Source organism: Euprymna scolopes, chromosome 26 (assembly GCF_053919585.1).
Source record: "Euprymna scolopes isolate OS-2025 chromosome 26, ASM5391958v1, whole genome shotgun sequence".
NCBI classification, from domain to species: Eukaryota; Metazoa; Mollusca; class Cephalopoda; order Sepiida; family Sepiolidae; genus Euprymna; species Euprymna scolopes.
In genome coordinates this window covers 72,270,232-72,297,697 of record NC_136507.1, presented here as the reverse complement: position 1 = coordinate 72,297,697, position 27,466 = coordinate 72,270,232, and the positions used below count along the sequence as shown (strand labels likewise).

General features: G+C 34.3%; 1 protein-coding gene across 1 annotated transcript; it reads right to left on the bottom strand.

The window, feature by feature from the left end:
* Positions 1–92: 92 nt before the first annotated feature.
* On the bottom strand, positions 93–16,496 carry LOC145248167 (uncharacterized). The gene is made up of 3 exons (XM_080110006.1): positions 16,254–16,496; positions 8,268–10,237; positions 93–869 (listed from the first exon to the last, which is right to left on the bottom strand). Exons 2-3 carry the CDS (start codon positions 10,234–10,236, stop codon positions 493–495), a joined length of 2,346 nt encoding a protein of 781 aa, XP_079966132.1. The 5' UTR covers position 10,237; positions 16,254–16,496; the 3' UTR covers positions 93–492.
* Between the last annotated feature and the right edge of the window lie 10,970 nt (positions 16,497–27,466).

Here is a 27,466-nt window from a genome sequence, read left to right as displayed (position 1 = left end):
AATGCTAGTTGCATATATAGATAAAGTAAGATGGAGTACAGAATAAAACAAAGACAATCTAAGTGAATCACATCAAAATCAACACAGTGGCATATGTGTATGGACCAATATTTAACCCAAAAGGAAAATTTATTCAGTATTTTTCAAGATACATATTTCAAAGAAGCACAAAGTATTTAGATAGACAATCATGATTAGTGCGAGCAAGAGTTCAAATTGCACAGGAGCAGATGAGAAAATGTAGGACACAAGCATGGAAATAAGTAGAAAATGGAAAATTTTCTGTTAAAATTTGAACTTTTACAGTTTTTAAATTTTTGCTAGTTTAAAAGTAATATTGAAATTCCTTGGTTTGTAGGTAGTGAAAGTAACCCATTATAGAATTAATATTTATTTGAAGAAATTGGAATTCATAAAGTTTAATCATAAAATAGAAGCTGACCGTATTTAAAAAGAATTTTATTGATTTATTGTTATTTTGGCACAAAATTTTTAGTTTTCATCTTCATCCGGACCTTTACAACTCAGGGCAGACATTTTTTGTTCAAGTTCAAGCGTTGAATCCATGTTAACAGTAAGGGCCATACGAAGACGATCCCAGTCATTTTTCTGTGTGAAATCAATCGGAACATGAGTTTGAAGAATTTGAGGAATCTCACAATTCTTGAGGACAATAGGGATGACCGTTTTTTCTTTTGCTTTGCTTTCAATCATGGAATGAATACAAACGTTTTTGTAGAATTGCATCTCCTTGTCGCAATTGTTATTTGGCGTGAGGATTATTAGAAGCTTACAACTGTTTTTAATCCCTTTCTCCATACTGTCTATTATTCTATCACCAAGTATAAAATCACGGCTTGGAAAGCAACCTTTAAAAAGAAAAAAAAAAGAATCATTAAGACAATAATCAAGGCTATGAGTTAAATAAACTACATGCCTAAGGCTACAAACCGTCAAGTATGCTGATTCAAGGAATATTCTAAATAAAGAGATTTTGGAAATTTCACAAGAGTAACAGGGCCGAACGACTAAAATTGTTTTTTGTTAGTTTGTGAAAATAAAGTTTGAATTATTATTTAAGTCAATAACGATACAGTTATTAGAATCTTCTATGAATAAAAAAAGAAAATGCAAAAAAATGATATTTCAAGCTAAATCATTACTGAGTGATGAACCAAGATGGATCAAGAGATGGATTGACAGACAGAGCTTTGTATAGAGTTGTGTGGACGCATATTAGAATGAATCCATTCTTAAGTTGTGTCTATTCAATCTGTGTATTTAATGACGATAATATCATTTCAAACTTTTTTTTTTTTTCAGATATATAATAAAAATGTAAATAAAGAACATCTAATTTTCTGAAAAACAAAAATACAACAAAGAAAATTTTAAATGATATCATCATCACTAAATACACACATTGAATGGACGCATCTTAAGAAAGGATTCATTCGAAGATGTGTCCATGCACCTCTATACCAGCCTCTGTCTGTTAATCCATTTCTCAATCTGTTTTGGTTCGTCACTAGTATGATTCAGATTGAAATAACATTTTTGCCACTAAATACGCACATTGAATAGATGTATCTTAAAGGATTCTCAGATACATCCAAGCATTACTATAATCGGCTTTGTCCATCAATCCGTCTCTCAATCCATCTAAATAATATAAATTCTTGTAGCAGAGAAAAGATCTCTCTGCAAGATTGAGCTAGAGTTAAGCTAATTTACATATAACTGACTCACACAAAGAAAAAAAAGCATAAAAGGCAAACAACACATGCTATCTGAGTATCCACCATGACAAACGGACCTTGCTAAAGTGGTGACCCCTTCTTCAGTGTACAATTCGACCTAACATCGGTTTAAATATCCTACTGGAATTACAAAAGAGCAACTGGCTCAAACAAACAAACAAAAGTTTTTGCTTCGAATGAACAGATTATTCGTTGTTGTAATGTTGTAACTTAAACTACATTGAATATTTTGTTTTAGTTTTGATAACATTTTTTTCCTTTAATTAAAAAGTTACAACAATGTAGCACTACAGATGGACAAAGAATTTTTTTGAAGAACGTCTGAAAATTTCCTTTTATTTTTATACACTCACATTTTTCCTTTTAGTATTAATTGTGACATTTTATATTTTCAAAAAAACAAAAAACAAAAAAAACAAACAAAAAAATGTTTTTTGCGTGCAAATTTCTCTTGTTCATTTGGTCCATTCCGTTAAGAGAGTAAACCTTAACACCCCGAGTTATGTCCCTTTGGTTTGAGAACTCTTCCCTTAAGGAGTCATGTTTCTTTCTTTCCGGTGTTAACCTTCTTAAGATAAAAACGTTGATAACCTGTCTCCAAGCGTGGACCTTCCTTTTTACTGATATCGACCGACACATACATTTAACATGTCTGACTTAACAGGTTATGGCCCCAGCCGACTAATGTTTGATGGTGATGAAAATAATTACGAGATATTCAAAATTAAATTTATGGGACACCTTCACAGGCTAAAATTAAAAGCTGAGTTAAAAAAGGAAGATAATGAAACTGACCCACAGAGAAACGAGGATATATTCGCCGAACTTATCCAAGTTCTAGACGATACAAGTTTGGCATTAATCATGCGAGACGCCAAAGACAATGGAAGGAAAACTTTAAAAATTTTAAGAGAACATTATTTGCTCTAAGGCAAACCAAAAATTATTGACTTGTATACCGAACTGTCTACCTCCCAAAAACATGAGGACGAAGATGTCACCGGCTACGTCATACATGTTGAAAAAGTTATTGCTGCTTTACGAAGTGGTGGAGAGACAATTTCAGACCCATTGGCGACAGCTATATTACTCAAAGGGCTGCCGTCTACCTTCAATACATTAAAAGCCATAGTCTCCCAAAGAGATACACCACAAACTTTGATGGAATTCAAGGCATCATTCCGAGCATATGAGGAAAACACGAAACCCAAAATGGAAGATGCCATCATGAAGACATTAAATAAAAAAGAACCTCCCATGTGTTTTCGGTGCAAAAATATGGCCACTTCGCAAAAAACTGCAATAAAAACAGGTGGTGTAAATTTTGCAGAGTAAGTACTCATGATACAAAATTCTGCAGAAAAAGACAAACTGAAGGAAACAGCCATTCATACTACAAGGTAGGAATAAACTCTCACATTATTTCTGATAACTTTGAACTATTATTCGATTGTGAGGCTACTGCCTGTATTATTAATAATAAAAAAAAAATTTGTTACTTTTGAACATGACTTTAACCCAGAACATTATATTGAGCTTGCTGATGGATCAAAAAAAAATAATATAGCATTAAAGAAAGGAACGACAAAAATAATGTTACACAATTTTTATAAAAAGAGACATAATATTTATTTAAAAAATGTTTTATTCGTACCAACATTTACACAAAACATATTGTCGGTACAAGCCACCGTAGGGAAAGGCTGCAGCGTGGAATTTGCACAAAACCATGCTATCCTAACCACCAAAGACAGCATTAAATTTAAAATAAAGGAAAGGGGGAAACTTTATTATTTAAATAAATGCATAACAAATAGCATTAATAACATGAGGCGCGACTTGAACACGTGGCACAAAATTTTCGGCCATTGTAATATTTCCGATATTTTGAAAATGCCGACTATTGTTGAGGGAATGTCCATTATTGAGAAAAACAATATACATGGTGGTGTAAAACTTGTACTCTTGGAAAAATGCAAAATTTGTGATCAAGAAAACCAAACGAAAGGGCCAGGTTTCCATTAGAGCTAGTCATTGTGACTTGGCTGGGAAAATAGAACCTGTTAGCATGAATGGTTACAAGTATGCCATAACATTTACTGACGACTATTCAGGCTATGTGATGGCATATTTCCTCAAGAACAAAAGCAACACAGTCGACGCTACAAAACAATTTTTGGCCGATAGTGCTCCTTATCAACATAAAATCCGACACAAAACATCTGCCCCCTACTCACCGCACCAAAGTGGAACTGCAGAACGAGGATGGAGAATGTTATATATATTATTTTAATTGGAATTCATTATTGAGATGAGTATTATTTATATTCATTTTTTTTTATTGTGGACTATTATTCTCATCTTTATTAGTCGTTGTTTCACGACGTTTCCTGACCTGACGAAGGCCAGAGGAATAGTTGGCCGAAACGTCATGAAACAACGACTAATAAAGATGAGAATAATAGTCCACAATAAATAAAAATTAATATAAATAATACTCTTCTCAATAATGAATTCCAATTAAAATAATATATATACCATTCGATATGGACCCGACCATGGAAAATCAGATAATAAATAAATGTGGATTTATAAGATCAAAAAATCACCTTGATCGCCCTTCGGGGCCCGTGGCGCAGTTGATAGAGACGTTCCAGATGAGCATTGTCTGAAGATAACGGTTTCAATCCTACCCAAAGCCAGTCAGAGGCTTACTTGGCCAAAAACGTGGTGAGACGACAACAACTATGGATAGCAGTGATTGCTGAGTGAAAATAGCTATTTTTATATATATTATTCCCTAATTGGATGCAGTTAGGAGATTCGAAGTTCCTATCTGTCGCGGTTACCACCTGACGAAGGCCAGAGGAATAGTTGGCCGAAACGTCATGAAACAACAACTAATAAAGATCAGAATAATAGTCCACAATAAATAAAAATTAATGGAGAATGTTATTTGAAATGTCGAGATGCATGCTAATAGAATCTCATGTAACTCACGATCTGTAGCCATATGCTTTTCTGTGTGTCACTTATATCTGAAATAGGTGCTATAATCACCAAATAAAACTGACACCTTATGAAGCACTAAAGGGTAGAAAATATGAATATTTTTGGTACAACATGTTATGCCTATGTACAAAAAAAAAAAAAAAAAAAATTAGATCCTCGGTTGGAAAAAGGAATTTTTGTAGGATATGATAAATACAGTCCAGCCTATTTTGTATATTTTAATAAAGAAAAATCTGTAAAAAAAATATGGTTAGTGACTTTTACAAATAAATTTGTCAATGCAAGGGAAACCACTCAGGATATCACAAACCAAAATAAATATACTTTTACAAATGAATTTAACGATGCAAGGGAGACCACTCAGGATATCACAAACCAAAATAAATATATTAATCCAACTTTAATTCCATCTATAAATCCTAACCACTTCAGTGAACATATAGTCGATGAGAATAGAACAAACAAACTTTTATGAGGGAAATATAGATAATAGCAACAGTCAAGCTAGCAAACAGACAAGTAACAGAACAAAGAACAGTTTTGAAAACAGAAATCCAAGGTACCCACTGAGACAGAAAAAAACACCCACTTATTTAAAAGAGTACATCACCAGCAATAACCTAAGTGATGCATATGAAGAATGTATAAATTCTTGTGATAATAAAACTATCCCTGGATCATATTATGAAGCCATAAATTTGCCGGAAGCTGACAAATGGAAATTGGCAATACATTCCTTAAAGGAAAACAATACTTTCACTCTGACAACCCTCTCAGAAAACAAAAATTTAGTTGGGGGAAAAGGAGTGTATAATATCAAAAAAGATGACAAAAATAATGAAGAATAAAAAGCCAGATATGTTGCCAAGGGGTACAGTCAGATAAAGGACATAGACTACCATGAAACATATGCACCCACCACAAAAATGACCACTATTCGAATTCTAATGCAATTTGCTGTGCATACGATTTGATAATTCACCAGATGGATGTCAAATCAGCATACCTAAATGCCAAAATAGACTGTGATATTTTCACCCAACACCCAAAGGATATATTGCTCCAGGAAATGATGGGCTTGTTTGGAAATTAAACAAATCACTCTATGGTCTAAAACAGAGCGATAAAAATTGGAGCGATCTACTAAGTAAAGAAGTTCTGCAAGAAAAATTTAATAAAATCACTATCGAGCCATGCATGTTTGAAAAAGTTGATAAAAATAAAAGAATTATTATTCTCGTATGGGTTGATGATATCTTGATTGCCGCAAATAACTTAGACACAGTAACAGAAGTCAAGACCCTACTCAAACAAAAGTTTGACATGAAAGATTTAGGTCAAATATCAAGATTTCTTGGTCAAACCAAGTGAAAAAGAAATGAATCAATGAACATATGCTGAGAAAGTATTACAAAATTCTAATATGCTAGACTGCAAACCCAGACTAACACCCTGTGAACAAAAATTAACTTTCGCTAAGGAAGCAAAATCCTTTGATTCCATAAGGTACAGAGAGGCTATAAAGTCTGGTTTACTTATCTACTTGCACCAGACCCGATATTTCATGGGTCGTAAATAAATTATCACAGTATAACCAAAACCCCACAATCGAACACTGAAATGCAGTGAAGCATGTATTCAGGTATCTGAAAGGGACTTTAAATTTTTGTTTATCATTCAGGAGATGTGAAGGTGGCCTGAAGTTAACAGGATTTACTAATGCTGATTGTGGAAGGCCTGAAGACAGAAAAAGCACGTCGGGATATTGTTTTTCATTAAATGAAGAAGGACCTGTTATTGCCTGGAAAAGTAAGGAGCACTCTACCGTAGCTCTATCAACATGTGAGGCTGAATATACGACAATGACACCAGCAGTACAGGAAGCACAATACCTCATGCAATTAATAAACGATATGAAAAATACAAAAGAATGGAAGCAACAATATATTCTGACAATCAGAGCGCAATCTGCATTGCAAAAAACTCTATCACTAACCAGCGGATAAAACACATAGACATAAAATATCACTACATACGGGACAAAATAAACAAGGGTACAATCAAACTGAACTATGTGCCTACCGACAAAAATACAGCAGACTACTTCACAAAACCCCTGGCAAGGACCTGCATGGACTGTGTAAAATAAAAATTATCAGGATGTAAAGTTTAAGCGAGGGTGGTAAGAGAGTAAACCTTAGCATCCTGAGTTATGTCCCTTTGATTTGAGAACTCTTCCCTTAAGGAGTCATGTTTCTTTCTTTCCAGTGTTAACCTTGTTAAGATAAAGATGTTGATAACCCGTCTCCGAGCATGGACCTTCTTTTTTACTGATATTTAACATGTCTGACTTAACACATTTGTTGTTTTTTTTCCCACTGCAAAGAAAAAAAAAAGAGTTTTATATCTCTACTGCCATTCGCAGAAGATGCAAAATTATGGTTTGCACAAGTGGACGCTTTTTTTGAAATTCATAATCAGCTACACATTTTGCGTTGTGGCATGCTGGCACCATTAGCTAAAACAGTTCGGGATATAATAACTAGCCCACCTCCAGGAAAAACAAATGAAATTTCTAGCTTTTATAAAAGTATGCAAACGAAATTTTTTGCTTTTGTAAAACGAAATTTCTCACTTTTATAAAAGTATAACAAAGGAATTTTCTAGTTTTATAAACGAAATTTCTCATCAAATAACAAAACTTATTATAATGAAGACTTAAAAACAGAGGTGCTAAAATGAAACACTGTGTCAAAGGAGAAAAAATTCCGAGCGCTAATGCAAGATGAACCCGAGCTCTTGACTTCATACGAGATGTAAAAAGTTGGGTTCTGCAAACATCAACAACACTCTTCAGGATTTTCAAACTTTCTCTGACGACTGATTCAACAAACCCGAACCCTCACGGATATTTGTCAAAACTCGAAGACTGGACATTATTGGGAGAAGTCACGAGTTTAAAACGAGTTAGCTGCTACAAGCACATTGAAAAACTCGACGACTGGACATTCGTTGATTCAACCAATGCATAGGGAACTCAGTCAACACGAACAATGCACACCAACATGGGTACAAACTCAGTACTTGGCACTGCAGACTCGCTTGCAAGCCTTTGTGTAATTGACTTCAACCACAGCATACCATCAATCTCGATAAATATCTCCACAACACAGACGATAGAATCAAAAAGTGCAGACTCACTCGCACTCATCATTTTACGATCACCTTCTGCTACAGACAACGCATCAGTGTTGAATGGTGGTGATATTCCAACAACTGTTCTTGGTGGGGAGCCCTGTAGCAAAGAAGAGATCTCTCTGCAAGATCGAGCGAGAGTTAAACTAATTTACATATAAATCAACTTACACAAAGAGAAAAGAGCATAAAACTGGTTGACATCTAAAAGGCAGATGACACATGCTATCTGAGTATCCACCGCGACGAACGGACCTCGCTAAATTCTGTTTCTTTTTAGTATAAACAGAAAACACTCACCTCGAAAGTTGATGACATCATCATATTCTTCCAGCTGTGGCCGCAGCATAAAATTCACCCATTCCTTGTCCTTTTCTGAATGCAAAACAAAGAAATCGTATTTGAAACTCTCTGAGGTTTCCGACGCCTGAATCTCTGCTGGTCCATTTATGTCGGATTCTTGATTACTTCCTTCTTGAAGCTTCATTTCAAATCGTTCTCTCATGTCGTCACGCACACTAAACTCTGGTTGCAGTACTTCCTTGACAATGTCTTCACAGCCTCTTGCATCCCACTCGATCATGTTTTCAATTAAATTAGACAGCATTTCTGGAAAGTCTGTCTTCATGGTTTTGAGAGCATCTGTTACCCATTTGTCACACTCCCTTTGCTTTGCTTCTTTTAGCATGTAGCGGAATTCACTCAGCAAATTTCTATCTTTGCTCTCATCGTAAAAACACATAAAACTATTGCAAAGATGTGAAAAGCACTCAGAATAATTTTCGTTCCACTTATTCAATTCTAGTGCCGTTTTTATAGACTCAATAGATTTTCTATATTCACTTATAAACGGATAATACTTTCCAAGTTCAGCGTAGATCTTCGCGTCTTTTTTTATGTCTCTTTTGTTGAGTGTCTCGTGGAGAATTTCCAGGGCTTCGTAGATGAAATTTATGTTCTTGCAACCAAAACTCATAGCTGAATTTCTAATAGGCATAGCTCTTTCAAAGCAAATCTGGGCCATCTGGAACATACAATACTGAGTACATTTCGATTGAAGGCAAACTTCTCCGTCCATATAAGCCAGCGTCAAATATTTATTGATTTCTGCTTCATCAGATTTCTCATCTATCAGTTTTTTGCTATGAAAATAATATGCAGCTCTTCGGCTTGCATAGGAGAACCAGTTGAAATATTTATCTGGAAACATTTCTATGGATTTATTATAGATCTCTATTGCTTCCAAATATTGTTGCCTGTTAGATTTAATACGTCCATATCTTTGCAAAACTATATTGTCATCTGGGCAAAGCCGTATTGCTTTGCTTTCTAGAGACTCCAGATCTTGAACTTTCTTTTTAACACTCTCTGACATGTGATTGTTGCTGATATTATCTTTTCGTGACGTATATAGCTGGACAAAAAAGATGCATGACTTGGCAAGATATATTTGTAGAGGTTTCTCGAGTTTTTCAATTGAGGTAAGGCTATCAATCACATATGAATGATCTTCCAAGGCTTTTATACAATTATCAGAGCGGGTATCAATGTTGTCGCCTTCTCTATTTCTCCAAGTATCCAGTCTGCTCCGAGCAATGGCGAGGTTATGCTTCCATGTTGAAATTTCTTCCTTGGAACAATTCAATTCTTGCAGTTTTCCAATTCCCTTCTCAAATTTTTCAATGGCCTTTTCTTTTGCTTTGATTTTTTTCTCATGGGCTGTCTCAGGAATTGCGTTGAGCACTTTGTAGGCTTCAACAACCAAATTGTTAGCCTTTATTAATTGTTCGGTATGGTTATCTTCCAAATTAAAGAGTCTCCAGCTATCTTTTAAGAGAAATTTGGGGTTTTTATTATGGTCATCTGCCCAATCATATGTCAGCGCATTTGCCTGGCCCAATATACTTCTCGCTTGACATAACGGATTATTTTTATGAGAATCAAGCTGACTTTTATATCTGTCAGCATCCTTCTCACGACCCATTTCTTTGTAGACATAAATTAGATCAGCAAGGGCATTTAATTCATTTGGATGCTCGCTAATTAACTCTTCCAACATCAAACGTGCTCTCGTTCGACCCGTGTCTATGTAGAAAGACTGAACGGCCAGCATGTTGCGAATTGCTGGCTTTATGTAACTGGGGTCATTTTCGGAATGGTATGTAAACTGCTTCCTGTCGATGTTCAAATCATTGTTGCTAAGTTTCTTTTGAATATTTAAGCCAAGATCAAACAATCCTGGCTTGAAACTCTCTTTTGAGGCCATCATGCTGAAAGTAGAGAAAAGTTAAAATGATATAAACTTTGTTTTGCATATTTAATAAACAATTTTATTTTGTTGCCAATTCTGTGTTATTTTCCTTCAGATAATATGCATAAATAGACAAATGATTCCTAATGAAATATTAAAATTATGAAATGTCATAATAGTATAATCTATCTATATATATATAAAAGCGAAAATGTGTGTTTGTATGCTTGTATGTATGTATGTGTGTTTGTATGTTTCGCAAAAACTTTCCAAATAGGTCACGGATTTTCGCCAGATCGGTATCATTTTAAAGTTCCAACCTTTGCCCGACAAATATCGAAAAATTGGCCAAAAACGTTAATTCCTTCACTCTAAAATCAGCAGTTTTCTACAGGGGGGGGGGGTCAGCAAAAAACCGTCCTCTCATGACGAGTTTGGTTCTACACATACGTCATATGACGTCGGAACATGAGTTACTTTAAATATTTCAAAAACTGACACAATTTCGTTGACGTCATCTTAGCTCAGTTGCTTAGAGTGCTGCCTCATTATCTAAAGGTTTTGGGTTTGAATCGTGGTGTGAGATGGTCTTTTTTTTTCGATTTTTTTAAAAGTTTAATATTGAAACAGGGTTATTTAAGCCATTTTTCACATGTTTTTTTTACTTCGCTTATTCTTATGTTTTAATTAACACTCCCACCCCCACCCGAGCACATACATCTCCAAACACCCGGGCAACACTGGGTACACCCCGCTAGTCTATATATATAAAAGCGAAAATGTGTATATATATGTTCGCTTTTTGTGTATGTCCAAGAAAGGCTTTTTTCAGAGAAGAGGTCGGTCGCCTAACAACTTTTTAAAACTTTTTATATCACATAGAAATTATAAGATCTCTGAGTTAACAATGGAGCTCGCCTGTCTATTTAATTTACTCGACTTCGGAAAGATAAATATTCAACATTTGTTGCTCGCCGCATGTGAATTAGTCTTTTTCCTATAATAAAAGCGACACTAATTCTGGCGGTATTTTCCGTCTATTGGTGGAAATGTCCAAAGGCAATCAGCTTTGATCAATGTGGAAATATTTTCCTTATATCAAACAATTGCTATTCAATTTGGACAAGGGGAGCTGGTCCCCCCTCCCACCAACATCTCGGGAAAATAAAAATAAAAAAGGCATTCCCGCAGTAAATGAAATACTATTCCGCAGTCAAAGTTGACCTCATTAAGTCATTAAAATGTGCACCTGCCAAATCTAAGTAATTAAATAAATTCAAACGTGTTTCCGTTAGTATCTATCGGTAGCCCAATGGTTAACGTCGCACGCTTTTTTTCACACTTTAATTTCCAACTTCGCCTCAAGGGTTCGGGGTCGATCTTCATACTCACCTACCAAAACTTTTTTTTTATTTTAACCCCCCCCCCCGAGTTTTGATTTACCTAAAACCACACACACCTCCAAACACCCGGGCAACGCCGAAGACCTTCCGCTAGTCTATAAATATAAAAGCGAAAATGTGTGTATGTATGTTTGTATGTATGAATGTATGTGTGTTTGTGTGTCCACTAAAAACTTTCGACAGACACAACGAAAATTCACAAACTCGGTATCATATTGAAGCTCCATCCTTCGCTCAAAAAATATCGAAAAATTGACCAAAAACGTTCATTTTTTCATCCCGAAATCGACAATTTTCGACAGGGGGGGGTCAACAAAAACGGTCCTCTTGTGACGACGACCGATTCTACGCATGTGTCAGATGACGTCATGACCTGATTTAATTTAAATAGTTGAAAAACTGACTAAATTTCATGTATGTCGCTTTAGGTCAGTTGATTAGCGCGTTGGTTCATTATCTAAATGTTTTGGGTTCGAATCGTAGTGTGAGATGTCTTCTTTTTTTTTTTCAATTTTTAAAATTTAAATATTGAACCAGTGTTATTTAAGCCATTTTTCATGTAACGTTCGTTTTTCTGTTTTTTTTTTTACTTCGCTTATCCACCCCCGACCACACACCCAAAAACACCCGGGTACCCACCGATTTTTTAAATTTTAATATCGAAACAGGCTTATTCAAGCCATTTTTCATATGTTCGTTTTTCTGTTTTCAACATCATTCGTTTGCCTTACGTTAGTTTTTTTTCGATGTTTTGATTACCCCCCACTTAAGTTTTAATGTTGTTTTTTTTTACTTCGCTTATATCAAACAAACCTGGTCATTGACCTCATTTGTTGAATAGCTTCCGTTGTCGTCGTCACACTTGACGACTTCTGTGCGCGCACTTGTCAATTTGGTTCTTACTTAAATAAATTCAAACATCTTTCAGTAACTCATTCTGGCTGGCCGATTTTATTTTCAAACTTCGCCTCAGGGCTTCGGGTTCGATCCTACCAACTTTTACCCCCCCCCCCCCGATTTCTTTTTTCTTTAACACCACACACACCTCCAAACACCTGGGTGGGCAACGCCGGGTACCCCCGCTAGTATATATATAAAAACGAAAATGTTTGTGTGTGTGTGTGTGTGTGTGTTTGTATGTCTCAAAAACTTTTGATACGGACTACGCATTTTCGCCAGATAGGTATCATTTTAAAGTTCCAAACTTCGCCCGACAAATATCGAAAAATTGGCCAAAAATATTAATTCCTTCCCTCTAAACTAGGCCCTTTTCTACAAGGAGGGTGCCGAAAAAATTGTTCCTTCATTTTCTCTGCTCCTGCTACTATGACAATGATGTCATGTTTGACCTAGAAAATGTTGACGTTAGTTTCATTTAAACCACCTGCAAGTGTTTTTAAAGGTTTAATTTTATCCATTATTAAGTTTTTTTTGTTTTTTTTACATAGGCGTCACCACTTATCAAGGCCGATAGGCCACTCAAGGATAAGGGTGAAAGAGTGTACAGCAGTCAAAAGGACAATATAGTAATCGATAGTAATGGAAGTTCGGTAAATTTGTTAACTTAAGTGGAACGGCTCATCAAGAACTTGTTCCCGTTGGACTTGAAGACAACCATATTATATCCAGCTGGAAAGCAGGAAAACGGAAGACAATTCCACAGGCGTGCAGTTCTAAGAAAGAAGCTTTGATCATGGAATCTATGTTTATGTTTAGGCACAGATAAAGAGTGGGGGGAATTATTGATAGTGTTTTCAGCTAGACAAGTATTTCTTGTGAAAGTTTGGTGAGGGGGAACCATAGATTGAAGCTCAGTCGAACACTTTCCATGAAAATAACGATAAAGCAGAGACAAACTCGCAACATCTCCTCTGTGAGATAGAGGTTGCAGGGAAGAGAAAAGGACATCTCCTACGAGGCTACAAAGTCTATTTTGAACTCTATCAAGGCAGGACAAGTCCTTTCTAGCAGCTCCTGCCCAGATGTGGCAACAGTATTCCATCCTTGGACGTACCTGGCTCTTATATAGATAGAGAATTGCATCAGCAGTGAGATATCTACTGGATCGATAGAAGGATCCGACCATTTTTCCAGCGGCCTTGGCAACAGATTTGATGTACGTATTCCATTTAAGATCATGAGTAAAGGCCAAGCCCAGAACCCTGTCAAAACTTGAGGCCTTCCCAAGACGAGAGCCATTCATTTTAATTGATGCCAGATGGGGATCAGAACGTTGATATAAAGATAGAAGCTTGGTTTTAGATGCATTAAAAGTAACCAGCCACTCCTTTCCCCATTGTACAACGTGATCAAGATCAGAGGAGAGAGAATCGGAGAGAACTTGGTCGTTTACTGTCTTAGATGTGCTACCATAGATGGTAGTGTCATCAGCAAAAATGTCTACGAATGATATAAGGATGTGATTTGGAAGATCATTAATGTAGATCAGGAAAAGAGTTGGGCTCAGGATGGACCCCTGAGGGACTCCAGCATTAATACTGTGAGCTTCTGATTTTTGCCCCTCAACTACTACTCTTATGAACCTATCAGAGAGAAATGATTTTAATAATTGAGAAGACATTTCCAGCTATAACATAGCTGGAGATCTTGTGAAGTAAACCTTTATGCCATACCCTATCAAAGGCTTTTGATATGTCAAGAGCAATTGCCCTAGAAAGGTTGCCTCTGTCGAGAGATTCACTAATCCTATGAGATACAATTGTAAGCACATCTGCTGTAGATCTAGCAGAATGGAAACCATATTGTGTGTCACTAAGAAGGTTATTTTTGCTGAGATGGTTGATTACTTCTTTATTTAATACAGATTCCAGCAACTTACTCATGATGCACAGGAGACTTATTGACCTGTACTGAGAGGGGGATGAACGATTACCTGAATTCTTAAATACAGGGCATACTGATGAGATTTTCCAGGGTGATGAGAAGCAGTTCTCCTTAAGACAAATGTTTTCATCTAATAAAAATATCGCTAGTTTTAGCGTCGTAAGTTATGATATGAAAACAGAAACGATTCTCTTAATAGTCACGTAAAGACTACATTTTGTATTATTGTTACCAACTTTGTTACATTAAAAAAAAAAATTTGTCGCAGCTTTCTTTTGTTAATGTTTTTTGATTTAATAAAAAATATCGTTGCATTTAGCGTCCTAAATTATAAGATGAAAAAAATGAATGAATCTCTTAGTAAACGAGAGTTGTTTCCCTCCGCACAATGACAACTTATAAAACAGCGCCAAATGTACGAGATTCGAGGCCGCCGTATTACTTTTAAAATTTACCAAATAATTTACGCCGCTAAGCTACACACTTACCAAAGAAAAAATTTCCCGCGTAAAATCTTTGTAAATGTCGGGTGACGAAACTTGAAAATAACCATAAAGGACAAATTTATCGACCCCTTGAGAACGAATATCGCATTCGTTTTTTTGCGCAAACAAGTAGTTATCCATATTTGAAGACATTCAGTATCCAACGTGATTACGTTGGATACTGATATTATTTTTGCTGGCGGCCATCTTGTTTTCCATTTAGGAAAAAACGCCAAAAAGAGCCAAAATGGCCAAAAGATGACCTAAAAACATTTTTCGGCTTCAATGCCGAAATGACCCCCCCCCCTTCGCCCTTCTGGATATTTTTCCGCTTCCCGATATCGAAACGGACAAACTTTTTTTTCACTTTCTTAATTATATTCATTTTTTTCACTTTCTTATTAAACTGCGCGCACACGCGTAGTCACTTGACGTTTCACAAGGTGCACAACGAATACATGGCGGGCATTTTATTTTTCATAAAATAAAGTTTTCACCTCCTTTAATAGTAAAAATATTGCTGTCAGTAAGTTTTCACGAGCGGTTTACAAAAGCATATTTTATGTTTTTCGTTCTTTTTTTGGGGGGGGGTATTCAATTATAGAACTTGTGTAATTTAACAGGTGCTTCTGCAGTTTAATTAACCGTTTTTCCATAAGTAACGAACGCGCCAACATTTACCGAGTAGAATATTGTTTAACATTTCACAGAAATTCCGTGTTTATATTTGGGTGAGGCTATTAACTATTAAATGAGGTGAAAACTTTTTATTTTATGAAAAATATTTGTCATTTAAAATGTCTGCCGGAAGGGTAAGTGTGTGTGTGTGGGGGGGGTCATTTCGGCCTTGAAGCCGAAAAATGTTTTTTAGGTCATGTTTAGTCCTTTTGGGCTCCGTTTGGCTCTTTCTGGCGTTTTTTCCTAAATGGGAAACAAGATGGTCGCCAGCAAAAATAATAGTGATTACGTTGGATACTGAATGTCTTCAAATATGGATAACTACTTGTTTGCGCAGAAAACGAATGTGATATTCGTTCTCAACGTACCCGAAAACCTTCTAAGTCGACAAATTAAAGGTGAATGCCGAGGGGTCGGTAAACTAAAAAAAAAACAACATTTTTTTTAATAATCTGGTTATATTAATGTCCATTTGATAATTATCCGCTGAAAAAAAAAAAAAAGATGAAAATAAAAATAGGGAGAGGAGGGGCATCACTAAAACTAATTTGATTAAGATAATATTATTTTAATAGCAGCCATCCTAAAGTTGAAAACTTCAATGTAATCAAGAATTGAATCATACCTTCGTTGTTATATCTTGTCAACAAGTATGTGATGTGGGAAGGCAAAGCAAAGAATAATATCCGGAAAAACTCGAATCACTTTTACAGATTTTTTTTTCTTTCTTATTTTCGCCGGGTTTGGACGTAACCGTCGTACAAGAGTATTTTTTTGTTGTTGTTTTTATCCGATAAAACAAAAAACGCGTTTGTATGCTTTTTTTAACGTATGTCGTTGGTCATTAAGCATATATATATATATATATATATATATATATATATATATATATATATATATATATATATATATATATATATATATTAGTTTCACTTTTGGTGCGACGTGGAAAAAAGAAAGTAAAACCATAATGATTTTTCTTAGAAATAATTTTCTTTCCGAGAATTAGCGTATGAGTAAACATGTGAAGTTTCAGAAAAATGAAATCGATTTGGACATGACTCACAAACAATTTAATTTTACTTGAACTATGTATTCTAATAATAATGGTTTGTATTACAAATAGACAAAGGTACGAAAAACTTGTCAAAAAAACAAATATAGGGTTTGTATTACTGTAGACATAGATTCGAAAAAGTTGTCAAAAAACAAATATATAACAAATGTTATCAAAGGCAAGATAAATTACTTTTCTACCAAACTGGATATAATTTTCGTGTTTTTATTCAATGTAACATGTTTATTTAGCTCGAAACGACTTTTACTGAGTAGAATACTGTAGCATTAGAGCAGGTCGATTAGCACCTTTTTTCAGAAAATCAACATGGCACTGGTGATGATAGTTGGGATTTGATGTGATAAGAACATATACCAAAAATTAGATTCCCATCTTGAACAGAAAATTGAGCATTTAATTTTAAAAATCGTGTAGAAAAATGCTGAAAAATCCTTCATTTTCATAGCATTTTTCACAAGCATGACTTTGAAATTTCACTATTTTTATAAAATATTCAATTAAAATTTATATATTTATATGAAATACATTGATAGAAAAATAAATACATGAATTATAATTTTAATTCTGAATCACAACTAGCAAAATATCTAAACTTTTACTGCAATGATTAAACAAAAATTGTAAAAACAGCTAATTAGCAACTAAGTCTTTTAATTTCACAATTCAAAAAGATATGTGGAGATGTATTACACAATATAACAGCTTGATACAAGTTATAGAACCATGTATTTCAATTTTTTATTAGAGGCAATAATATAAACTTATAATAGAACTAAATTGTTCTTTTTTTCCTTTTGAGGAAAATGAAGGTCTAATTTGCTGGCACAATGACTTTGTAATAATGTGTCTATGTCTAGCTTCCTGCACATATACAACTTTTTGAGAAAAATCGATCAAATTTGACCAGTGTGTGGTTGCAAAATTGATAGCAGTAATCTTTTTCATTTTTTTTTTTTTTTTTAGTTGTTCACTATTTCTGGAAAAAAACAACACAAAAAAAAAAACAATTATTTGAAAACACTTATTTTTTTTTTTTTTTTTTTTTTTGCGATGTAATATGAATGAAACTAACTATTGTTTGGGTAAATTAAGAAAACTAATAAAATTTAATGGATAAATATTTATTTACCTAATGGACAAAATCGTTTGATTGCCCTCTTCTCTCACATCCAATTCATCTGAGTTTATCATCGATATTATATTTTCCGAAAGTAGTGCAAAAGCCCTATATTTTGAACAGTTTAAAACAGTAATTTGGATTTCAGTTAACTGTTTTGTTCTCTGAATCATATTAAAATATACTGTTGTTGATGAAAATAAATATTGTCGGTTTTAATCTCAAACCAACTAACTGCATACACTTGGATGATAAATTTGACCTAAATGTTTAATTTATCATAGTGTTTGAGGATAGATAACTCTAATCCATAAACACATTAATCTTGTGGCTTATGTTAGCCATCTTCCTTGATTCAAAGGCCCAATTTTCTAAGTTAACTTCTCCACAAGAAATGCTAACAGCATATTCAAAAAGTAGCCTCTAGTCTTCACACAATTTGTTTCTTCTGCTGTCAGATAATGATGATCGGGAGGGACACTAATTTTTTTAGAATTCTATTTGAGGCAAATCTTGATAATTATTGATACAAAGTTTCCCCAAAGGATCAGTAAATGTTGTTAGGCTTTTTGTTGTTCCATCAATTAATTCAAAAAATGGCAATTCTTCTAGTGGAACCTGAAAATTGGAAAATTTGCATGTTTAATAATAGAACCAGATTACATAATAAATACCAATACATTTTATTTTCAACAAAAAAAGGAACAATTGCAGGTGAATCTATAAATTAATTTTACCTCCTTGTTAGGAGGACAAGTGCAGATGTTTGACAATTTTCTGTCTTGCACTTTACTGCAAAGTCATCACATCTCAAGACAGAAATTTACAGCTACAAGAAGATATATCAAACAGTCTGTCTAGCTGTCCCTCCATTCTTTTCACTTTGATTGCTGCAAGAGATTTCCTGTCAATTTGTTTGGCCCTCTTATAGCAAAATATATTGACCTTCTGTCTTATATAATATTATCTAATGTTATCTTAACAAGGGCAATTGTGGATTGACTGCTTGCCGAATACTAATTATTTCCTTGGCAATTAACTTAGAAATCTCACTATTTTTTAAGTGTGGATAACTGTTTTCGAGGAAATAACTAAACTAGATGACTTGTCGTAAAGTTGGGGGTGCTGTTTCATCCAAATGACAAGGTGACTAGCAAATTTTGTGAACCACAGGTTAAAACTGAACGTTGTGCTTTACTGACATTCTACTCTGAAAAGTAAAATAAATAAATGGATTATAACTGAAAAAAATTGTATTAGGCTATCTTCTAGTTTCATATGCAAAAAAAAATAAGTGCTAGTTATAAGAAATAATGAATTGAACAGAGAGGACCAAACCAAGTCAGAGGCATAGTAGGGTTTAGTTTAGACATTTTTAGCAGATTTTAGCTCCTCCTTCGATAACATGAATTTATCCATAAAGAGATTCATTCTTGCTGTAGCTGTGCCATTTTAAACGAGTGTTTATTGTTTAGAGTTTAAAAAACCAGTGCTTGTGCATCTATGTTACTATGTTATTTTTAGTAGTATTTTCAAATTAAATTTAATTTTTATGAAATTTTTGTTTATCAAATTTTTAGGTGAAAGTACAGAATAGTTATAATGCAACCTCCTTCCCATATTAAGAATGGCTTTCTAAATAAAGTTATTTTAGCGCAATAACAGATGCACAAATAACGAAAAACCTTTAAAGGAATTTCCTTATTTACTCGTATTAATCTTTGTGGGTTATCTGATTTTAAAACTATAATTTTAGAAGAAAAACACTGCTTAAAAACAATTATTCCCTAAAAATAAAAGAAATTAAAATTTGACACTAATTTTCTGCAAAGTATTTTTTATTAAGTAGAAAAACTTGAAAATTTACATGGTTATATTTCGTAAAGAATGTGTAGAATAAAATTGTATGGACTATTTTTTTGTTTTTAATATAAAACTGGAGTATTACCACATTTTAATAAAAAATTTAAATAGAATTTGATGTGAAATATTAGGTTGGTGCAAAAATAATGCTTTTGACGTTCATTTGAACATCAAAAAATGCCATTATTTTTGCACCAACCTAATAGAAAAACAAATCAAAAAAGATAAAACAAATATGTTTAAATTCACTGCAGACACTGGAAATATAATAAAATATATTTTTTCGTTTTTCCTTTCGAAATAATTAAGTCTAAATCGTAATGTTTCAAATTAAATAATAAACAAACGTTAATTTTCAATATCAATAACGAGCGTGTTTTGCGACGGTGAAATCTAAAATGTTTCCACCCCACAAAAGTTCCTGAAATGAAAAAGCGAACTTTGGTCGTTACTATTTAAAAAACATGTTTTTGCCTTTAAAATTAATATTTATTTTATTAATTCATTATCCTCACTCATTTTATTTTAAAATGTAGTTTAAAACATATTCTAAATAAGTATTTCATTTTCTTAACAGTACGGATGGTTTTGATGACGGGACGTTCTGGACAATTCACCGAAAAACTTTTAATCGCTTCAATTTTTCAACTTTTAAAGTCATTTCTTCAAACAAAGATAACGATTTTGAGAAAAATATTTTGTGTAGATCTTTTCTATGTAAAACCCCAACTATCATAACCATTGCCTCACCAGGGTTCCAAATTCGACCTGCTCTACTGTAGCAGCCCACCCACACTACATACAGGCAGAGACTACTTCTCACGAGTTCGAGATTTGAAATCGATTTCTTCTTGGCTTGTCCAATCACAAGCCAGCTCTCAATCATGTGACCGAGTATATAAAAGGCAAAATCACAAACCTTTATTCCTTTTTCAACCTGACCTTGCCAGGCAGCGGACATTAACCTGGGGCAAAAGCCCCAGGCTGAACATGAGTACTACGAGCAAGATATGGCTCTCTTCTACCATTTATTTTCACGTGCTGTACCCACCCATCTTTATCATTTCGTCATCTCACACACACACACACACACACACACACTCTCGGCAACACGTCAACACACTGAATACCTTTGCCCTCTCTTTCTCTTGTATTCGGTTTCCTTTGTTCCAGCGACTACTAGCTATAAACACATGTGGACTGAGCTGTTCTCTCCCTCAACAAGCCGGCATGATATTAATTCTATCTTCACGCAAGAACACTTCAACCTACTAATCCGTTCTAATGCTACTAACGAAGATGACAAAGTTTGTTTATGAAATGTTAAAATGAGACTTCCTTTCATTGTTTTCATTGTTGACTAAAATACCGTTTAACATTTCGACAAATATCGAAAAATTGGCCAAAAACATTAATTCCTTTACCCTCAACTGGGCATTTTTCTACAAGGAGGGGTCGCTTTTTTCGGCAATATTTTTGAAAGTCATCCCCTCCTTTCGATTGACTAGTCTTAATTTAAACCTATGTCACTGATAGTTTGTCAATGGCGTAACAGAAGACATCACGTTTTTTTCATGCTCTTTTCCTCCTTCGTGGTATGAGTTCGATCCTGCCTATTACCACATTTTTTTTTTTGCTCAACACACACCTACAATCATGTGGGCAACGCCGGGCACTCAGGCTAGTTTTATATATATGGAGATAGAGATAAAATATTTAAACCAAGTTAATTTAAACTATCCTGCCTTGACAGAGTACAAAATAGACTTCGTGGTTTAGTGGGGGATGCCCTTTTCTCTTCCCTGCAACCTCTCTCCCACAGAAGAGACTTTGCGAGCCTGTCTTGTTTTATCACTATTTCCATGGCAGATGCTCCTCTGAGCTCCAATCCCCCTTCCGCTCTCGCCAATCTTTCACGAGAAACACCCATCTGGCTGAAACTACTGTCAACAATTTTCTCCCACTCTTTATCTGTGCCTAAATCAAAACGTAGATTCCATGAGCAAAGCTTCTTTCTTAGAATTGCATGCCAGTGGAACTCTCTGCCGCTTGCCTGTTTCCCACCTGACTACAACTTGGACGTCTTCAAGTCCAACATAAACAAACTCCTGATAAACCGCCCCCTTAAGTAAGACACTATCAAAACCCCCAATACTAATGATTACTACAATACTATCTCATTGATTACTGTACACACAATAACCCTTATCCCTGAGTGGCCTTCGGGCCTTGATAAGTTGTGACCTACATGTAAAAACAAAAATAAAAAATATAAATAAACAGAAATATTATTTGTATCAAATCCTAAAGTTAGGTCTGTTGAATTGTCAGATGTTTTACTCATTATCAAAAAACGTGTTTTTAATACAATTAAACTTTTATATTCAATTTTTTGTTATTAGTTAGACCCGTTGAATTCTTATTTTTACTCATAACCCCAAAAAACGTGTTGCGATATTTTTGATTCATAATGGGGAATGACAAATCAAATTAATTCACGTTCTGCTACCAACCAATCAGAAACCAGAATTGCTCCATAAATATTAAATCTTTTCTGTAGCAATTTCGCATGTTTTTTCCATCTCGACATGGTAAGAATATTTTGCTCTGTGGAACTGTCTACTGCAAACAAGTCACCTCTCAGGACTTGTGTGCAACAATGAATCATCGGACACCGTTCTGTCTACTGCAAACCAGTCACCTCTCAAGACTTGTTTAGAACAACGCACCATCGGAAACTGTTCTGAAACTAAATATGGCTTACACTTCTAGAGGTTATGCGCCCAGCGTGCGTCTTTATTTCAATGGATCCGAATCAAAATTTGCATTGTGGCAAGTTAAATTTCTAGGATATCTACAAATCCAAAAGCTACACAAAGTACTTCAAACACAACCTGAAAACAGAAACGACCCCGACTTCATTGAAAAGAACACAACTGTCTTTGCGGAATTAATACAGTGTTTAGATGACTGAAGTCTATCACTGGTAATGAGAGAAGCCCTGGACGATGGCTGCAAAGCATTGAACATATTGAGAGAGCATTATTTCTCGAAAGGAAAACTCAAAATTATTTCTTTATACACTGAACTGACCTCTCTAAAATGAATAGAAGCCAAAACTATTACTGATTATATTATAAGAGCCGAAACGACTGCAAATTCTTTAAAAATGTCTGTTGAAGTTATAAGTGACAGTCTGTTAATTTCCATGGTCCTTAAGGGATTACCGAGTGATTTCAAGCAATTTACCACCGTGATAACCCAGAAAGAAAAACCCATGACTTTTAGCCAATTCAAGGTTGCACTCAGAAGTTACGAAGAAACTGAAAAAATGATCACAGAAAAAAACGAATCCACAAATATCATGAAATTTAAAAATACACACATAAAAACACCAAAATTAAATTATACCCATGCTAGGAATAAAAACCGCAACTTTGCCAAAAACAATTTTTCTCCTAAGAAAAGTACAAAAATTATTTTCCATAATTGTGGATGACCTAATCACAAGAGTTTCCAATGTAGATACAGGACTCAAAATGGCGACTCCATTAAAAATGTTGAGAGCTCTGTTAGCGACCATACATTTTTATTTTCGTGTACGTTTAATGCTTCAACAAACAATAATAATTTTCTTGTCAATTGTGGGGCCACGGCACATGTGATTACAAAGGAATCTGATTTTATCAATTTTGATCCCAACTTTAAGCCACAAAATCATTTTGTAGAACTGACGGGAATCGAGTAAATGATATCGTTTTGAAAAGAGGTGATGCTAAAATCTCGCTAAAGAACAATAACGGTGAACAGTGTGTTTCTGTATTCTAGAAAACGCTCTTCTAATCCCAAAATTTTAACAAAATATATTTTCTGTACAAGCTGCCACAAAACAAGGTGCAAATATAAACTTTAGCCCCAATAAATCAAAACTGGTATACCCGAATGGAACTAACTGTATTCGACATTAAAGAAAATGGAAGACTATATTATTTAAATAGCATAGTTCCATCGAAAACCGCCTGCCATGAACTACAGACATGGCATAAAATTCTTGGACACTGCAATATTCCTGATATGAAAAAATTGCCCACTGTAGTTGATGGAATGAAAATACAAACATCAAAAATCTTCAACTGCGACGTCTGTACGCAAGGGAAAATGACAAACTATCAAAGCAAGATACCAGACAAAAAGGCCAAAAAAATCCTATCAATGGTGCATTGTGACTTGAACGGTCCTGTAGAACCGATGGCCAGAGAACATTATAGATATGTGTTCAATTTCATAGATGACCATTCAGGTTTAATAATGGTTTACTTTTTAAAGAACAAATCTGATACCCTGCTAGCAACTAAGAAATATCTAGCCGACATGGCCCCCTACAGTGAAATCAAGTGTATTCGCTCTGACAACGGTACGGAATTCACCAATAAAGACTTTGAATTTTTACTAATTAACCATCATATCAAGCATGTAAAAATCAGCTCCTAGATCGCCTCACCAAAACGGAACTGCTGAAAGAGCGTGACGAACACTTTTTGAAATGGCAAGATGTCTACTCATTGAATCAAAACTCCCCAAAAACCTTTGGACGTACACACTTATGGTGGCAGCCTATATACGGAACAGGTGCTTTAACAAAACACTATCTAAAACTCCATATGAATCTTTCTGTAGTAAAAAAAAACAAATTTAAGCAGAATGCATATATTTGGTTCAACTTGCTTCGCATATATAGATAAAAAGAGTAAATTGAATATTAAAGCCGACAGAGGTATATTTCTTGGATACGATAAAAACAGTCCAGCCAATTTAGTATTTTTTCCAGAGAAAAATAAAATAAAAAGAATCCGATGTGTAAAAAGACACGTTTAATTTCACAGACGAAAACCCGTCATATGAAGAAAATGAAATTATATTTCCTCAAATAATTAAAACAAACGAAGACAATAAAAATGACGGAGACAAGAGTGTCCATGATGATGATGATAAAGTCGAAACATATCCCAAAAGAAATAGAAGGCGACCTGATTTTTTTGTGGTCGACAATATAAAAGATTATCAAATCGACTATTGCTATTCAATGGAAAATGCGGCAAAAAGCTTTAACGAAGAAATTAATTCAGAACATCGTGATGAATGGAAAATTGCCATGAAAAAAGAAATAGATGCCTTAATGGAAAATGATACCTATACGGTAGTGCCTCTCCCAAAAGATAAACATGTTATTTCTACAAGATGGGTCTTTACAAAAAAGACTACAGCATCAGGCGTAGAACAGTACAAAGCTAGATTTGTTGCTAAAGGCTACTCTCAGATTTACGGTAGAGAATATTTTTCTACGTTTTCACCGATCACAAACCTAACGACAATCAGAATTTTACTGCAAATCGCATCGCAATATGACCTAAACATCCATCAAATGGATGTAAAAAATGCTTATTTGAATGCCCCAATAGACTGTGAAATTTATATTACCCCTCCAGAGGGATTTATAATGAAAAATAAAAATAGCATGTGGCGACTTAACAAGTCATTATATGGTCTAAAGCAAAGTGCTCAGTGTTGGAATACAGTATTTCATGATTATATTATTAAACAACAATTTAGACAATGCACTGTAGAGCCCTGTTTATATACCCAACACAAAGACGATAAACTACTGATTTTGGTTTTGTGGGTTGATGATATTTTAATTGTATCAAATTGTGACATAATGTTAACCGATGTTAAGAACAAATTAAGTAAAAGATTCAAAATGACCGATCTTGGCAAAATATCCTGGTTTCAGGGAATAGAATTTACTCAAAGCAAAACTTATTACGATGAATCAATCGAGATACATCGACAAAATACTATTAAAATTTGGAATGGGAGAGTGCAAGAAACGCTCTACACCGGTTGAAAATGATATTAATAAAAATATACACACAGAATCTGAAATAATAAATGACAAACAATACAGCGAAATTATAGGTGGTCTTATATATTTAATGACTGCAACCAGGCCCGACATATGCTATACAGTAACAAAACTGTCATAAAAATCATCACGACCGACAATGAAGGATTTAACAGAGCTAAACAAGTCCTGCGTTATTTAAAAGGAACTAAAAAACAGAAGTTAGTATTTAGAAAATCAAGAAATCCCCTAAAATTAGAAGGGTTTTCATATTCAGACTGGGGAAACGACAAAGATTGAAAGAGTATATCTGGATATTGTTTCAGACTCTCAGAAAATGGGCCTATTATTTCATGGAAATCTAAAAAGAAACAGATTGTATCTCTCTCTACGTGTGAAGCAGAATTTATTGCGATCACACACACGACCCAGGGAACACTCTATCTTAAAAATATCCTCAAGACTATTTTAGAGCCAGAATTAATTAAAAGCCCCGAAGTAATTGTGATAATCAAGTCAGTATAGTCTTAGCACAGAACACGATAATCAACCAATGCTCTAAGCATATAGATATAAAATACCATTTCATAAAAAATGAGGTGAAAAAGGAATCCATTATTTTGAATTACATATCAGAACAAAATATCGCTGATGTATTCACGAAACCTGCAACAAGAATAAAGTTAAAGCGTTTTTTTCTCCAAACTTGTTGGGGGATTCGACTAAATAATTTTTTTTCATGGCCCTGTATGTATATAAATTTCTGTATATAAGAAAAAAAAAAAAAAAATAGGACAAGACGTTAAACTGTATCCATTTTATTTATATTAACACTTTAACCTACTAATGCGTAAGTAATACTTTTGCTGAAATAAAAAAAAGAAAAAAAGTCACTTTTTAAAAACCTCTTTCTAATTTTCCTTTTCGACAAAATACTTTTTGCATGCTTATTTTAAGGCGCGCAGAAATTACAATTGACTTTTATTCATTTTTTTTGTGCACATTAGTTTTATTTCTTATTTTTCCAAAATGTCCTATTTTTTGCATTGTTTTAATTAACAAAAAAAAAAAAAAAAAACTCTTTAAACGGGTACATATTGCATGTATGTTTATTTATATGTATGCGTTTTTTTTCTTTTTTTTTACAAAACTGCATAATCAAATTTAAGAAATGGCTTCTTTTTCACATACCCACCCCTTTTTAAGGTTAAAATACCTTCCATTTCTTTTATTTCTCTTCTCTGTACACATATATCTGTTTTGACATTTGAACACAATTAAAAATGGCATCTTTTTCCATGCTAAAATTTTAAGATCCAAATGATTTCTAATTTTTGTTATGTATAATTGAATATAAAAATATATATATATTTATTTTTGAGCAGAAAAAACATAAGGGACTTCCCCATTATAAAAAAATAGGGGGGATGCTGCAATATTTTTGATTCATAATGGGGTATGATCCCACACAGTCGGGCGATTCTATTTATAAACGATGCTGCTAGGAATTGACGAATCGAATTAATTCATGCTCTGCTACCAACCAATCAGAAACCAGAATTGCTCCATAAATATTAAACCTTTTCTGTAGCAATTTCACATGCTTTTTCCGTCTCGACACGGTAAGAATATTTTGCTCTGTGGAACTGTCTACTGCAAACAAGTCACCTCTCAAGACTTGTTTAGAACAACGAACCATCGGAAACTGTTCTGAAACTAAACATGGCTTACACTTCTAGAAAACGTGTTAAACTTTGTATTCAATTTTTTGTTTGAATTGAATATATTTGGACATTACTGTGATATTCATTTTCTGCATACTCGAAAACCTGTAAAAGTCGCCATCGAGTTGGAAAGAAAGTAAAAATTTACCCTAAC

Bases quoted from the DNA above. Each gene is read 5' to 3' on its own strand.
- LOC145248167 (XM_080110006.1), bottom strand. From the start codon at position 10,236: ATGATGGCCTCAAAAGAGAGTTTCAAGCCAGGATTGTTTGATCTTGGC. The intron at 870-8,267 runs GTGAGTGTTTTC...TTCTTTTTAAAG, and splicing joins TGATGTCATCAACTTTCGAG to GTTGCTTTCCAAGCCGTGAT.